The 17,224-nt window shown below is 35.6% G+C and overlaps 1 protein-coding gene across 5 annotated transcripts in view; it reads left to right on the top strand.

Moving 5' to 3' along the window:
- The window catches only part of LOC136032025 (ankyrin repeat and BTB/POZ domain-containing protein 2-like), a 195,492-nt gene that overhangs the window by 156,534 nt on the left and 21,734 nt on the right, over positions 1-17,224 (top strand). For all 5 annotated transcript variants that reach the window (XM_065712108.1, XM_065712106.1, XM_065712107.1 and 2 more), the window contains 3 exons: positions 4,093-4,367; positions 13,926-14,134; positions 16,016-16,160. In XM_065712108.1, coding sequence (XP_065568180.1) covers positions 4,093-4,367; positions 13,926-14,134; positions 16,016-16,160 — 629 coding nt within the window. The remainder of the gene's footprint in view (positions 1-4,092; positions 4,368-13,925; positions 14,135-16,015; positions 16,161-17,224) is intronic.

The following is a 17,224-nucleotide window of genomic DNA, read 5'->3' as shown; positions in this document are numbered from 1 at the left end:
GCACATTCTCTGAGCTACCATTCTGTACATTCCATGAGAAGCTTTGGTAGATTCCTATCCCAAGTTCCAAGAAGTTCCTTTAAGTGAATTCCAATTCTTTTAGCGAATATTCGGTAAATTCCCTGAGCAATATCTCAGTAGATTCCTTAAAATCATTCGGTACGTTTGACAAATTTTATTGGGGAAGACTCACACTAAACAAAATTAAGGGAAGTTTTCCGAAGACTTTTTGACGAGGATTAGCCCCTTAATTCCTCCACATTTCTATTGGGACGACCGTAGCCGTAGGGTGGTAGAATTAGGATACCGGGTTGATTAGGCAGGGTTTCACACAACTCGATTTGGTCCTTTTTAATGCCAGAAAATTTCGATGACTTGTATTACTAATTTTATCTATGTACAGTATGTTACCGATAGCTGACAACTTTATTTATCAAACAGTTCGTGGTAACGAACTGTAGTAAGGAACAACCCGGCTCAATAGTAAACAAACTCTAAAAAATGGAATTTTGATACTAATAGATACATTAAAAGAATTTGATTTTTATGATGATTTTAGATATATAACTTTAATCAAATTTAGTCTTACCCATCAAAACTTGCGAGCCAGAGAAAATTTGCCTTATTTCGGAAAAAAGGGGGAAACACCCCCTAAAAGTCGTAAAATCTTAACGAAAACACACCATTGCATTCAGCGTATCAGAGAACCCTCTTGTAGAAGTTTCTAGCTCCTATTTACAAAAATGTGGAATTTCGTATTTTTTGCCAAAAGACCGATCACGGATGCGTTTTTTTCGTTTTTTTGTTTTTTGTTTTTTTACAGGCGTGATCGTATTGGCCCAGTGGTCCTAGAATGTCGCGAGAGGGCTCATTCTAACGGAAATTAAAAGTGCCCTTTTTAAGTGGTCAAAAAATTAGAGGGCACCTAGGCCCCCTCCCACGCTTATTTTTCCCCAAAGTCATCAGATCAAAATTTTGTGATAGCCATTTTGTTTATCATAGTCCAAAAACTTAATAACAATGTTTTTGGGAACGACTTACTCCCCCACAGTCCAAGGGGGAGGGGCTGCAAGTTACAAGATTTGACCAGTGTTTAAGTATACAAATGGTTATTGGGAAGTGTACAGACGTTTTCAGGGGGACATTTCGGTTGGGGGTTGAGGGGAAAGGGTCACGTGGGAGGATCTTCTCATGGAGGAATCTGTCACGGGGGTAGATAATTTCCATGGAGGGGGCGCAGAATATTCTAGCACTATTAAAAAAAAACAATGAAAAAATAAATATGGAAAGTTTTTTCAGCTGAAAGTAAGGATCAGCATTAAAACTTAAAACGAACTGAAATTTTTACGCATATTACGCATGGGGTTCATCTCCTCCTAAATACCTCGCTCTTTACGCTAAAGTTTTTTTTAGTAATTTCAACTATTTATTCTGCGGCCTTCGTGATTCAGTGGTAATTCTTAAGGAATTGGGACACAATTTAAGCTTTAACGTAAAGAGCGGGGTATTAACGAGGGGGTAAACCCCCTCATATACGTAACAAAACAATACAAATATAGAATTTCATTACGTAATTTAATTCGTAACTTACGTATATTCTCTACTAATGAAAACGTTCGTAAGAAATTAGAAGTTCTAGTTGCCTTTTTAAGTAACCAAAAAATTGGAGGGCAGCTAGCCGTGCTCCCCCAATCCTTTTTTTCTCAAAATCTCCAGATAAAAACTAAGAGAAAGCTATTCAGCCAAAAAAAAAATTAATATGCAAATTGCGTTTTAATTATTCATTTGCGGACAGCCAAATCGAAAACTGTATTAATTCAAAAACGTTCAGAAATTAAATGCAAATACAAGTTTTTTAACTGAAAGTAAGGAGCAACATTAAAACTTAAAACGAACAGAAATTACTCCGTATATTAAAGGGGCTTTTCCCTCCTCAACGCCCCGCTCTTTACGCTAATGTTTTTTAACTGTGTTAAAAAGTAAAGTTGAGGGAAAGAGTCAAACTAAGTCAAACTTTGAATTAAAACGGAGAATTAAAACGAAATAGTTGTGTTGATGTTCTTTCAGGTTATTCACTGTTAATCCCGCTCGGATTTGCAAATATATTGGAAATATATTGCAAGCGGTAAATATATTGGAAAGCCTGCTAAAGAAACAAACGAGCCTTCACCCTTTATATGAATTTTGTATTTCGATGTTCAAAGTCTTCCGAGTAATTAGAGTATATGTATAAGTAGCCTGTGGGCACCTTAAGGTATTTAAAGTGCTGTTTAGACTCAAAATTCAAAATAATGGCAAACATTCAAGCACTGGTTCAACCTCTAGGCCTTTTTGGGAAGTCTAGCAAATTCAAATCCCCTTTAACGAGCCCGTTTCCGCCCACTTTTTAAATAGAATTTATAACGTTTTCCCACGCATAAATACAATTTTTAAATTGTTGATATTCGTGATTTCTGGACATCAATAAGGTTTTGTCATTTTCATTTCGATAAAGGAATTAAATAACGTATTATTTGGTTAGATTATAATTGGCAATTCTTGTTGCAATGCTCTCTCATTAAATAAAGCTTGGGTGATGTTTATTAACGGCTCTTTTTATAGCTTGAAGCTTGGAAATAATTAAATATTTGAACGTTAGGTGTCGTTATAACGGTGTCCATGCAGCTACAAACCCCACAAAAACAAATTTTCACGTAATCAAAACCTTACGTAATCAAGTACTGGCTCCCAAACCTTTGAGCAGTCCCCCCCCCTCATTTAACCTGATTTTGAAAAACACATAAATAGATTTTGGCCGTTTGTATGAAATTCCTACAGTTTAATCCTCCGAAAAATCTACCACCACACAAAGCAGTTCCTTATAGTAACGCCATTTTCTGAAATTATTCTTTTGGTCTGAAATCAATTTTCAGCAGTAATTGGCGAAGAAACTATTCAAGTGAGAAACTTGAAATTTTGTAGAGATGGCTTTGAAACGATCAGAATGGAGATGTGCTATTCAAATTTGAAAAATTATCACAAAAAAGGAAATGAAGTGAAATCAAGTCAGTTTGTTCCGGGGATTTTGGTGGACCAAAAAAGCCTACGCAGGGGTTTTATGCTACCCAAGAGCCAGCAGAACCAGTGTTTTGGCCAGTTGTAAAGTAAGGATAATAAGAAAGGCACTTGACTTGCAGTTTGGTAGTTCAAAGCGTTTTTTTTTCTTCTGCTTTTGTTTTTCTTTTCAATAAAAAGAGAAGTTACGTATCGGAAACTGTTTATATATTGTTGGAGTTAATTTATGCACTGATTAAGTGGCATGTTTTTGACTTATTTGGGTTGGAATAACATTGGATGAGTTATAAAGGGCGTCGTGTTATAGGAAATTTATGTTGCTAAAGGGATGGACCGTGTCCGCGTAACATCGTACGGTAATTATGCAAGTTAGTTGTGAGGACTGAGATCCGGGCGACAGCTGACTTTAATGGGATCCAGTTCTGGAGTAAGATTGGCTAGAAGTCAATTAATGGAAGCTGAGTTGTAAGAGCATGAAATTCCATTGGGACTCATACTGCTATACAAAATTAAATTCTTTTCAGAATTTGGACCATAAGAAATTACTATTTAATTTGTTGATTCCTTTGCTTGATCAGCAGCTCCATTTAGGATGAAACATTTGTATCAATTTAATAATTATAGAATCCACAGTTTACGGATACGGAGGAAACTTAATATTTTCAACCATACACCATTATTGAAATACCTATCAAAGCCATTCCAAGCTCCTTGTTATTTCTCAAATATTGTCATTATACGCCAGTACAGAATATGAGTTTTTTCTTGAATTTCCATTCTATATGTGCTGCTAGAACAACAAATTTACTAGAAGTAACAAGAACAGTAGAATTTAATGATTAAAAAATATATTTTTAGTATCAATAAGTTTTTTTTTTTGGGGGGGGGGGGTCTATATCTCCTACTCCTGCCTTATTACGTCTAAGCCTCAAAACTCATTATTTTTTTTTTACAGAAATGACTAATTACTTTTATTACATTGACATTGTGTCAATAGATTTTTTTGTTTGAAATTTTTCAAACATATTGCATTCCTAGGAGCCCTGTCTCTGCCTCGATGGTCTTCAAGAACAACAAATAGTGCCACATCAACCCCACGCAATTCAGTTTCAATTGAAGATCAGTCAAGGGCGTCGAAAACGTTGGAGCAGAGTTTAATGACGACTTGTGTTGGTTCAGTTAATGAACTAACTGATCTGCTAATGCGAGTCGTTCATCATCACCATAAAATGGGATCTACTAGTCAAAAATTTTGTCCAACCTGGGTACCTTCTTCCATTCATACACTGTTCTACTTCATGAGATGCTCTCAGGTTAGTATTTCAATGTGACAACTCCTAAATTAACTTTTCGTTGTAGTTACCTTATGTATCATAAAGTTCAATTTCCCTTTGAATAGGGTTTGTTCATCGGTATGTTTAAATTTTTGTTACCTTGACGCATTTTGTCCAACCTGGGTACCTTCTTCCATTCATACACTGTTCTACTTCATGAGATGCTCTCAGGTTAGTAATTCAATGTGACAACTCCTAAATTAACTTTTCGTCGTAGTTACCTTATGTATCATAAAGTTTAATTTCCCTTTGTTCACCGGTATGTTTAAATTTTTGTTACCTTGACGCATCCTTTTGCATTGACTTGGTGTGCAAAGAGAAATTCGCACTTCTCTTTTATTAATTAAAAAAACTTTCGGAAAGGAAGTTTTTTAAAGAAAAGTATAGGCCATATTAGATTTAAGATCGGATGAAATAGAGACTTACAGCAACTCAAACTCAAAATGACCGGAAATGACAATTAAAGAATAAATGAAACCTAAAACAAACAGAAATTAAATAAACAATCATAACAAAAAAACAAAGAACTGGTACTAATATAAATGAATAAATAAATCTTAAAACGAGTAAAGTTTGAATTGAGTATGCAAATAAAGCTTAAAACGAACATACCCAAAAAGAACAGAAATTAAATAAACAATCATAGCAAAAAAACAAAGAACTGGTACTAATATAAATGAATAAATCAAACAGTTCGTGGTAACGAACTGTAGTAAGGAGCGACCCGGCTCAATAGTAACCAAAACTCTAAAAAATTGAATTTTGATAAAAATAGCTACATCAAAAGAATCGCATTTTAATGCTGATTTTAAATATGTAAGTTTCATCAAGTTTAGTCTTACCCATCAAAAGTTATTTAGGAAAATAGGGAGAAACACCCCCTAAAACTCGTAGGATCTTAACGAAAATGACACCATCAGATTCAACATATCATAGAACCCTACTATAGAAGTTTCAAGCTCCTATCTACAAAAATGTGGAATTTTGTATTTTTTGTCAGAAGACATATCACGGGTGCGTGTTTGTTTGTTTGTTTGTTTTTTTTTTGTTTTTTTTTTTCTTTTCCCCAGGGGTCATCGTATCGACCAAGTGGTCCTAGAATGTCGCAAGAGGGCTCATTCTAACGGAAATGAAAAGTTCTAGTGCCCTTTTTAAGTGACCAAAAAAATTGGAGGGCATCTAGGCCCCCTCCCACGCTCATTTTTTTCCCAAAGTCAACGGATCAAAATTTTGAGATAGCCATTTTGTTCAGCATAGTCGAAAACCATAATAACTATGTCTTTGGGGATGACTTACTCCCCCACAATCCCTAGGGGAGGGGCTGCAAGTTACAAACTTTGACCAGTGTTTACATATAATAATGGTTATTGGGAAGTGTACAGACGTTTTCAGGGGGATTTTATTTTGTTTGGGGGTGGGGCTGAGAAGAGGGGGCTATGTTGGAGGATCTTTCCTTGGAGGAATCTGTCATGGGGGAAGAAAAATTCAATGAAAAGGGCGCAGGGTTCTCTAGCATTACTATAAAAAAACAATGAAAAATAAACATGAAAACGTTTTTTCAAATGAAAGGAAGAAGTAGCATTGAAACTTAAAACGAACAGAGATAATTACGCATATGAGGGGTTCTAAAAATACTTTAGCATAAAGAGCGAGGTACTTAGGAGGAGATAAATACCTTGCTCTTTATGCTAAAGTATTTTTAGTAACTTCAACTATTTATTCTACGGCATTTCTGATTCAGGGGTCATTCTTAAAGAATTGGGACAAAACTTACGATTTAGTGTAAAGAGCGAGGTATTAACGAGGGCACAAACCCCCTCGTATACATAATAAAAATATAAGGTTATGAAAGTTTGTTACGTAAGTTAATTCTTAAGTTACGTGTATTTTTTACTAATAAAAACGTTCATTAAAAATTAAAAGTTATAGTTGCCTTTTTAAGTAACCGAAAAATTGGAGGGCAACTAGGCCTCCTTCTCCGCCCCTTATTTCTCAAAATCGTCTGATCAAAACTAAGAGAAAGCCATTTAGCCAAAAAAAGAATTAATATACAAGTTTCATTTTAATAATTTATGTGCGGAGAGCCAAAACCAAACATGCATTCATTCAAAAACGTTCAGAAATTAAATACAAAAACTAATTTTTTTAGCTGAAAGTAAGGAGCGACATTAAAACTTAAAACGAACAGAAATTATTCCGTATATGAAATGAGTTGTCCCCTCCGCAAACCCTCGCTCTTTATGCTAAAGTTTGACTCTGCCACAATTCTACTTTTTAAAACAATTTAAAGCTTTAGCGTAAAGAGCGAGGGATTGCGGAGGGGACAACTCATTTCATATACGGAATAATTTCTGTTCGTTTTAAGTTTTAATGTCGCTCCTTACTTTCAGCTAAAAAAATTAGTTTTTTTTTATTTAATAAATCTTAAAACGAGTAAAGTTTGAATTGAGTATGCAAATAAAACTTAAAACGAAGAAACCCAAAACGAACACAAATTAAATAAACAATCATATCAATTAAACATAACAATAGGTACTAATGTAAATGAATAAATAAATCTTAAAACGAGTGAGACTTAAATTGAATATGTAAATCAAGCTTGAACCGAACGAAAAATCGCTTTTTCGCGGAAGGGAGGAGTATTGGGCCTTGAAGAACCAGGAGTCGGCTCCCATAAGTTTTAGAATAAAATATCGTTAATAAATTGTTGTTTCTTTTTTAGGAGGGGGAGGGGAGGTCGGGCTATTGAGGACAAGCGGTGAGTTGTAATAATTTTTGAATAAAATATCGTTAAAAACTTTGTTTTTTAGGTTGGGGTGGAGAGAAGGTTAGGGTCAGCTCTCTTAAGTTTTGGAATAAAATAGCGTTCAGAAGTTTTTGAGTGGGGATGGGGGCTGGACCTATCTGATCTTTGAATCATTTGCAAAACCCCGGCATAAGAACTTTACATGCCCCAAGGATATAACACACAACACTTTTCCCTGGTATCTGGGGGGGGGGGGTCTGTTGACCCTGGAGTTTGTGTTATCTGATCTTTTGACTTATTTCAACAAAAAGGCTATCTATAAAATTCGATCGGATGGATTTGTGGTAAAAAGAGGACAAGGGGTAGTTGCCTTCTGGTCGCTTTTGACTCTTAAAGAAGGAATCAGAATTTTCAATTTCAAATAGACTGAGCCCCCGATGAAGTTTAAACGATCATTTCTTCCACAAAGAAATGCCTCTGGGCATAATTTACAACACTTGTCTCAAGGTTCTGGGGGTTGTGTAAACCTCAGACTTTTTGTTATATGATCTTCGTTCATATCAAAATTCATTGGGAAAAGACGGCTGGTGAGGGGAGGGGGATGGGGCTTGTTGCCATTGGATTGCTTTTAAATCTTAAAAAGGGGACTAGAACTTTGAATTTCTAGTCATTTGAGTCCCCTCCGAAGTTTACCCGACTACCTATTCGTAAAACCGTATGTGCCCCCGGGGCACAAGTTACAACCCTTAGTTCATCTGGTTTCTAGGGGGGAGGAAGGGTATTTAGACCTCGAAGTTTTTGTTATCTAATCGTTGGACTATTTCAAAGAAAATACCTATCTCAAATTGATTGGATGCATTTAAGGAAAAGAGGGTGTGTGTGTGCGCTCTCGACTTAAGGAACTTTGGAACTTTCAACTTCCAGTCAAATAAGCTACATCTAAGTTTTATGCGACCACCCCTTACACAAAACCTTATATACCCCCCGGGCATAACTATAAACACTTGACACTTGGCTCTGGGGTTTATGTCGACCCGGAGTTTTTGTCATCTGGTGATTGAACTATTTTCAATAAAACTGCCATTTCAAAATTTTTGTCGGATGGGTTTGCGGAAAAAGGGCGTGGGGGAAGTAGTTGACCTCCCATCTCTTTTGACTCTTAAAAAGTGAACTAGAATTTTCAATTTCCAATCACATGAACATCCTCTGAAGTTTATACGAGCAGCCATTCCATAAGAACCACATATACCACAGGACATAGCTTCAACGCGTGCCCCTAAGCCCTGAGGGTTTTGTCGACCCTCAGGTCTTTGTTATCTGATTTTAAAACTATTTTGAAAATTTTATCTGATGTATTTGGGGAAAAAAGGCGTGGAGGCTATTTGCCCCTCCGATCACTTTCGAATCCTAAAAAGGGCACCATAATTTCCGGTTTTCGATCGAATGGGCCACCTCCGAAGTTTATACGACCATCCCTTCCATATGAAATGCCTCTGGGAAAAAATAAATATTGGAGCCTTATGGTTTTAGGGTTGCTTGGGTGAGGCTAGTTGCCATTGAATCACTTTTGACTCTTAAAAAAGGTTTGTAATCATGTTGTAATCATGACGCTATATTTCCAATTTTTTGGTTTTGCTTATGCTTTTATTTTATATATTTTTTTTTAATGCATGGTCTCAGTCCATTCTCATAATTCCAAAATTATTCTACACGCATTTTTCGTTTCTAACTTGAATGGTTTAGTTACAAAAAAAAAAAGATTGACAGACCGATAATTTCTTTTTATATTTAGATCAGTTGGGTATATTAAATTTTCATATGAAGCTATTTATTTTGTTTGCAGTAAAGTAATAATGACACTCGCCTTTCGAGGGGCTCGAGATATGTCACCACCATATGTTGCCCGGACCTTATTTTCCTCACTGTTTCGCTTCTTTTCAGTTCATTCCTTTTAAATTAAGAAATAAATTAGAGCTTTCTATTTAACCCTATATTTAAGAAATTTGCTTAGGTATCTGTAAACTCCCCTTTTGCGAGTTTGAGCTTTTAAAAGTACCCTTTAAGGATATCAGTATTTAAAAAAATGTATAATTTTATGAAAAGGGAAAAACACCCAAAAAAAGGAGAATGCGCCATAGAAAATGGCCTTATTAGTCTCAGCACGTTCAATAATCCTATACCAGGGGTTTCAAGTTCTTGTATGCAAAAACACGAAATTCTGGTTTTTTCTGAGAAGGTTTGTTCATTTGATTTTTTTTTTATCTGTTCAAGGGGTTGCCATTTTCTGTCAAAACAATAATTTTGTGTCCGAACAGGGGCGATAAATGTTTCTTGCGAAATAGATAGTATTTCGATAGTATTTTGGGGAATTGTTATCTATTCAGAGCACATTCAAGAATATTGATCTGAATGTAAGATCTGAGACAACCAGTTTCATAGCCACAAATAGAAGTGGTTTGGGCTATATATTTGCACATTAGGGGGTGGAGGTAAAGTATTTGAACAGTGTGAAGTTAGAAAACAATTCTTACTTCATAATATGCAGAATATTTGTAGCTAACACACCTTGCATGCATATTCGCTATACTTTACTCCCCCTCCACCCCACCTCCTAATGTGCAAACATATAGCCCAAATTATACGTGTCCAATGCATTCTGTCACTTGTCACTTGTCTTTGTGACCATAAAACCGGTTTTCTCAGATCTTACATTCAGATCAGAATTCATGAGTGTGTTCTGAATAATTAACAAGTTCTGTATTTCGGCCTAGAACCATAACAAAAAAATATTATTCATAGCCTACTAGATACAGATGATGCGACATCCCCCTCATATATAAAAGTCTACTTGTTCTCCGTAAGTTTTGTGTTACTCTTTGCATTTATTCGACCTTTGTTTACATATCTAATAACATATAGAACTTAAATCCTAAGGTTTTTGATATTACAGAAACTTCTCATTTTTAGTATTACTGTGAACTTTTGGTCAGTTTGTTATTTCCCAAAACACCACTTTCTCCTTCCAAAAATTATTTTTACCTTTCCTATGTTTAATATGTATTATTATGCTAAGCGAATTGCTTGCTACCTTAATATATGTTGCTAGCGCCTCTATGATTGCTGTATTCCCTCCTTTCACTTTCCTTTTAAGAGGATTAATTTGAATTTTCCTAAAATCACTAAGAATTTCCCCTTTATGCGAATTATATTCAGAATTTTTGTAATTTTTAGCATCATATCTCTGACTTTACAACAACCATATATTGCAACTTCATTGACCCTACTATTAGTACCAACAACCCTATTGCTTTTCAATGGTTTTAACATCATTTTTATCCTAATTAAATAAAGTTTCCTCTCTTCCGAATTACACAAAGTCCTCTAACTTCTCGATATTCTTAAAGAGCGTTTCAACAAAAATATGCAAAATTTTTAACATGGCCTTTCATAATATAAAACCCAAAAAGCCATGCAGCTAATTAACTTGCAAAAACCAATATTAATTAATCACATATTCTTGCCACTTAGAAAAAGAAGCAGAATCGGTGACGTTTTTCGTTTAGTCAGTATACTAGTAAATACATAAATGTTGCGGTAAGTTTAGGTCCTTTAAAATGAAATAACCGTAAATACTACCAAATTTGGAGTTTTCTCTTATTGCAAATGGATTTACAGTACCATTCTAATAGTACACTTCCCAACCAAGTTCTTATTAGACCGTTGGCTCCTTTTATGCAAATTCGCACTTTTGTGTGTGGTCCTTTTACAAATTATTGCTCAAAAGAATTTGGATGGACTAAATTTTCATCTTTTGTTTTTGGAATTACGTAAGCGTTTATGGATTTATAGTAAATTTTATTTAATTTCTTTACTTTTACGATAGTAAAATTTTCAGTCGACTGATTATTGTGTTGCGAGAGCAACACTTTGGTTTTGTCGTGTTTTTTTTTTTTTTTTGTTCCTAGGACCCCGATTTCAGCTTATTGCTAGAAAGTGGTAAGGGTCTAACCTCTGCGGTTTTTACGGAAAGTGTGGACCTTAGGCCGGATTGATGAATATGACCTTACATTTTGGAAAGCTTCGTAGAACTCTTGCCTGGGGCCAAAAAGGATGGTTTTTGCTTGTCCTTGAGCCAGAGCCTATAGTGTGTGAAGTGAAGAGGAGTTGTATAGCCTATGTCAGAGAGGACTATCTGAAGTTATGCAGCCAAGCTTTCGTTTCATCAAACCATGTTTCTGCTTTCGAGTGGAAAGCTCCGTTCTAGCAGGCAAGCAGGCAGGCACCAGTTTCAAATTGAAGATGAACTAAAATCTATAAGTGTTAAATATATGCGACAGTTACCCTTCCCCACAGCCAATATATCTTCTTTGAGTGATAAATAGAAAAATTTAGAGAAGCAAAAAAGCGGCATTTTCCCAGGGTCCGAAAGTGCTGCCGTGATTTCGGCTGAGTTTATCATTCGGTTTTTCGCACTTGGGATTGCGGTAGAGAAATGGTATCAGATGTGCCTCTTAAACTTTAAAAGTTCTCTCATTGCTAAAGAAATTAGAGTTTATCCTTTGCTCCTTTCTAAGTGATGACGTTAGAAAGTTGGCCTACGGCAAAAAAGTCAACTTTTGAACTAAGACAGATAGATTTTTTTTTTCGACGGCAGTCGATAGCTTTTGATGAGCTGATTAAAGTATATCCGTTTTCATCCATTTTTTTGTACAAAAATTCCTTCATGAGATATACCAGTTTGAAAGTTTAAAGGGGTTGACAACTTCAGTAGTAAGGTACACACTGAAACCAAAAATAGGCCGATACCAATTGTGAGACATATAGGGGAGTTGTAAGCAACAGTCGGCTGTTAGCTCATAATCATCCTCGGCAATGAGGGGTTCGCAACTCTTACTAGTTGGTGTACCTATTTTTTGTTTCCGTTGTATTTGATGGTAAGACCAATTTGGTTCCAGTGGTAAGACATGTAGGGGACTTGTAAGTAATAATCGGCTGTAAGGCTACAATCATCTTTAGCAATGAGGAGTTTGCAACTTTTGCGAGTTGGTGTACCTAGTATGTATTTTAGCATCCTTACAGATTAACAACTTCAGCGTTTAGTCGCAGCGAGGAAACAAAACCAAAGTGTTGCTCTCGTAACACTTTACTCGGCGAAGCCGAGCAAAGGTTGCCGCAACACCTCACGTTGCCCATGCAACGTAGATCTAGTTTTTTGTTGTTTGCTAAGTGTGCTGATGCAATAAATTAGGCTGATGCAATAAACCTAAACTTCTATTGTGACTAATCCCAATGGAAAAAAAAATATTTGACAGGGAAATACCAAATGTAAAAGCGTAGACTACGAATATGTCGAGGACAAGAAAACTCGAATTTTTTAACAGCTACAAGAAAAATCTAAGTTTGCCGCTTTCTATCAAACATAATAAAGCAGAGTTGGCATTTTGCTTTGTTTTTAATACATTTTTGAGTAGTTTTTTCTTTCTTCATTTAAAAAAGTTTACTGCAAAAAAAAATTTATTGTTGACCTGGTTTCCCTGTAAGGACACATCTTCAAGGCTAAGCTATGACCAATTTAGCACGGTATTAAGAAGACTCTCTCTTTAAGATCATTTCTTGTTAGTTGGTCTTTGAAAAATCAACTAATTGAAAAGGAAAAAAGGGTGACCACGAATTTCTAAATTTAAAATTTAAATGTGCATGAAAACAAGCCAGAATATATCCTTGTTGCGACCACATTCTTAAACAAATTCCAGAGCTTTCACTAACAGCTTCAGCTGGATTTTTCTATCTCTGTATTACATGGAAAACTACAATTTTTTTAACCTCTTATTTAATGTCTCAATATAGTTTTGCCGTATGCATACAATAATAAATTTGCAATTTAAGTCTTACCTTTTTAAGCATGTCATGTTAGCTACGGATATTACCCTAATAAATACCCAGCATGACTACCTTGTAGTGTTTAAGTTAGCCTATCGACACTCCATTCTGAAATTTATCGGTTCGTCAGACAAAACGATTTTGATTTAGAAAAGTAAGCGTAAATGTCATGTCAGAGACATAAGTGATATATTAATCTATTCTTTCTTAGTAAAGGCTATGGATAAATGATAATGTTTTTGGCTTGGTTTTTATTACCTTACATGGGCTTACTATTCGCAAGAATTACGGTGAAAGCAATTGTGTTGGACAAAATTATAAATGATTAGTGCCGACTATCTTTTGACGGGTATGCGAGTAACTATCATGGTCAATGCCCATTATTGTGCAGGGTTATTGTCGCTCGAGAACATTTGATGAAACCGAGAAATTTTTGTGAGGGATGAGTGGGTAGAAAAATATACTAAAAAATATAATAATAAAAAATATGCAGTATTTAATAAGCTCAAAATGTCATTTGTTTCTCTATCAATTTCTTACCTTGCCATTTTATTGTAATTTCATGTCCACGATAGCTTTTTAAGATGTTTTGTTGTTATTTCAGCGATTTAAAGTAAATGGCATATGTATTATCTTAAATTACATTTTATCCTTATAATGATGATAAAACGTCGGCACTAAATTACATGATCTATTGAGTTTTTCTTAAAAATTGTGTGCAATGTATGGAAACCCTAGAGAAGGAGTTCCCAGACTTGGTAATCAATATAAAATGGCTGATAGAAATACTGCACATTACCTGTCTTTGATACCCTTTACACCATACATATTTTTAGTCGAGAGAAAAAGAATGTGAGGGAGAGAGATTCTTCACATCCTCTGTAATTTACTTACTTTATATTCCATTACAGCTTGAACACGCAGAACATGCACAAAGAGCTCCAGTTCAAGAGCTCGTCTATGAACGACCTTATATCGTCTTGCCACCACTGGCGGAGTGGGTGCGAGTTGCTCACGCGCACGCTGAGCACCGATATTCGCTGGTTATCGATAAGGATGATGTTTGTCAATCAGCCAGACTGTTATTACCAGGAGTGGACTGTCCCACAAGGATATGTGGGTAAGCTACTAATCAATCGTATGTTAATCCACTTTTTTCTAACGAGTAGGCATCAAACAGTTCATGGTAACGAAATGTAAGTAAGGAGCTACTAGGCCCAATAGTAACCGAAACTCTAAAAAAGGAATTTAGATAACAATTAATAAATCAGAAAAATTGGATTTTTCTGCTGATTCCAAATGTATAAGATTCGTTGAATTTATGCGTTACCCATCAAAAATTACGAACCTGAGACAATTTGGCTGATTTTAGAAAAAGGACAGAAACGCCCCCAAAAAGTCAAAGGATCTTAATAAAATCACCCATCAGATTTAACATGTCAGAGTCATATTTTAGTGTTTTTAAGCTCCTATTTAGAAAAATATGGAATTTTACACTTTTTACCAGAAAGATCACGGATGCTTGTTTATATGTTCTTGTTTTTTTCCCAGGGTGATCGTATCGAACCACTGGTCATAAAAGATCGGGAGAACGCTCATTCAAAAGGAAATTAAAATTTCTAGTGCCCTATTTAAGTAACAAAAATATTGGTGGGTAACTAGTCCCCTTCTCACGCCCCCTTTCCCAAATACATCCCATCAAAATTTTGAGACATACATTTTGTTCACCATAGTTGGAAGGATACAATAGCTGTGCCTCTGGGGAAGCCATGGCCTCCACAACCTCTGGGGAAGACATGGCCCCCACAGCCCCTGGGGAAAGTACAGTAAGCTATTAATTTGCCCGTTGTTTTACATATAGTATTTATTGCTGGGAAATATACAGACATGTTTTTGGTGGGGGGGGGGAATTCTATGCAGATGGGGATTTTCCGCAATGAGAATTTTCCGTGGAGAGGAAATTTTCACGGGGAAGGGTCAAATTTCCCAGGGCAACTTAGGGGGGGGGGGTGTGATTTCCATAGAAAAAATTTTTCATGTGCCGGAGTTCATATATGGAATTGTTTTTATTTGTGTTAGTTTCTCATTGGTGACTCAGTTTTATTTGTGGAAATTTCCGGGGGAATTGTCCGAGGGAAATTTTCTGAGGAAAAGAAATTGTCTGGGGGGATGTTCAGAGGAGGGAGGGGGGTATTTTCTGCGGGAAATATTTGCCATAGAAAATTTTTCCACAGGATCTGCTAGGGATGGGGGGTTGGCGGAATTTTCCCACAGAGGAGGTATTGTCAGCATGATTTAAAAAACGATCAGAAATTAAATAAAAAAAAGTTTTTCTACTGAAAATAAAGAGCAAAGTTTAAACTTGTTAAACAAACAGATATTATTGTGTATATAGGAAGGGCTGTCCCCTCCTCAATCCCTTGCTCCTTACGCTAAATTTTGACTTTTTGTCCCAATTCTTAAAGAGCGACTTAGGAGACTTAAGTGCCTTTAAATTTTAATAAGGCGCTATTTTAAAGTACTACCTTATTTTCAGTTTAAAAAAACACGTTTTTTATATTTAATTTTCATATAGTCATTTTCGAGCTTTCACTGTCAGAGAATAAAAAGAGAAAAGAAGAATGCATGCATAAAAAAAGTAAGACTAAAATACTAGTAACAGGGCCGTGTCCAGAATTTTTTTCGAGGGGTGTTTTACACAAGGATTTTTTCGAGTTAAGGGGGAGTACACAAAAAACTTCAAAAAACGCATAAAAAATTTGTTTATATCCATTTTTGTTACGAATTTACAAGTCAGACAAAAATTTTGGGGCGGGAGGGGGCTCAAATCCCCTGACCCCCCCCCCCTTGATACGGCCTTGGCTAGTAAACATTTTTTCTGAACTGCCGGTGCGCATGTTTGTTTTATACTAAAACTAACTCCTTTTCTTTACAATGAAAGTCTCTTTATTTGTTTTCGTGCTCAAGAAGTCTTAAATAATATTTTTTCTACATTTTGTAGCAATGACGAAGCTCTTTGTCCAAGAAAACCCATTGATGAACATGACTGCGCTAGGAAGTACAAAGTTGACTTAGCCTTCAAAATGATTGGTTCAGGCCGGATTGACTTGGTTCCTCATGCTCTACAACTTTTGCCTCCTTCTAAGGTACGTGCATTATTTTTTTGTTTTTTATTTCAGTCTGATTTTTGGACGCTAGTTTTCCATGTAAAATTTTCCTCTTTTTTTCCTTAGAACACCAAAAATTTAAAACGGGAATTCCAAATAGACATGTCAACCTGAAACTCAGTGATCCTAAAGGTAGATCTATAATAGTGTTTGACTATAGTAAGTTAGACTTTGGAAGTTGAGAATAAAAGTTCAAGAGCGTTGTGACGAACGTCGTGAAGCAACGACGGTGTGAAGCAACGAGTAACTTCTACTAATATTAAATTAAAAAAACAAGTTTTTTATAACTGCAAATAAGGAGCGATATTAAAACTTAAAACGAACAGAAATTATTCCGTGTGTGAAAGGGGTTGTCCCCTCCTCAACACCCCGCTCTTTACGCTAAAGTTTGACTCTTTCTCACAACTCTACTTTTTAAAACAATAAAAAACTTTAGCGTAAAGAGCGAGGCGCTGGGGAGGGGACAACCCCTCATATACGGAATAATTTATGTTTGTTTTAAGTTTTAATGTCGCTCCTTACTTGAAATTGAAAAAAAACTTGTTTTTTATTTAATTTCTAAATATTTTTGAATAATGCATGTTTTGATTTTGGCTCAGCGCACACGAATGATTAAAACAAAATTTGCATTTTTTTTTTTTTGGCTAAACGGCCCTTTCATAGTTTTGATCGAGCGATTTTGGTAAAAAAGGGTTGGGGGAGGAGGCCTAGTTACCCTCCAATTTTTGTTTACTTAAAAAGGCAACTAGAACTTTTAATTGGTTTTACTAACGTTTTTATTAGAAATAAATATACGTAACTTACGTAAAGAACTTCTATATCTGTATATTTTTATTATATATATGAGGGGGTTTGCCCCCTCATCAATACCTTGCTCTTTGCACCTAAACTTAAGTTCTATCCCAATTCTTTAAGAGTGACCCCGGAATCACAAAAGCCGTAGAATAAATAGTTGAGATTACTAAAAATACTTTAGCATAAAGAGTGATGTATTGTATCGAACCACTGAGTGACCCCGGAATCACAAAAGCCGTAGAATAAAT

This window comes from Artemia franciscana, chromosome 10 (genome assembly GCF_032884065.1).
Source record: "Artemia franciscana chromosome 10, ASM3288406v1, whole genome shotgun sequence".
NCBI classification, from domain to species: Eukaryota; Metazoa; Arthropoda; class Branchiopoda; order Anostraca; family Artemiidae; genus Artemia; species Artemia franciscana.
This window is presented reverse-complemented; position numbering and strand designations above follow the sequence as displayed.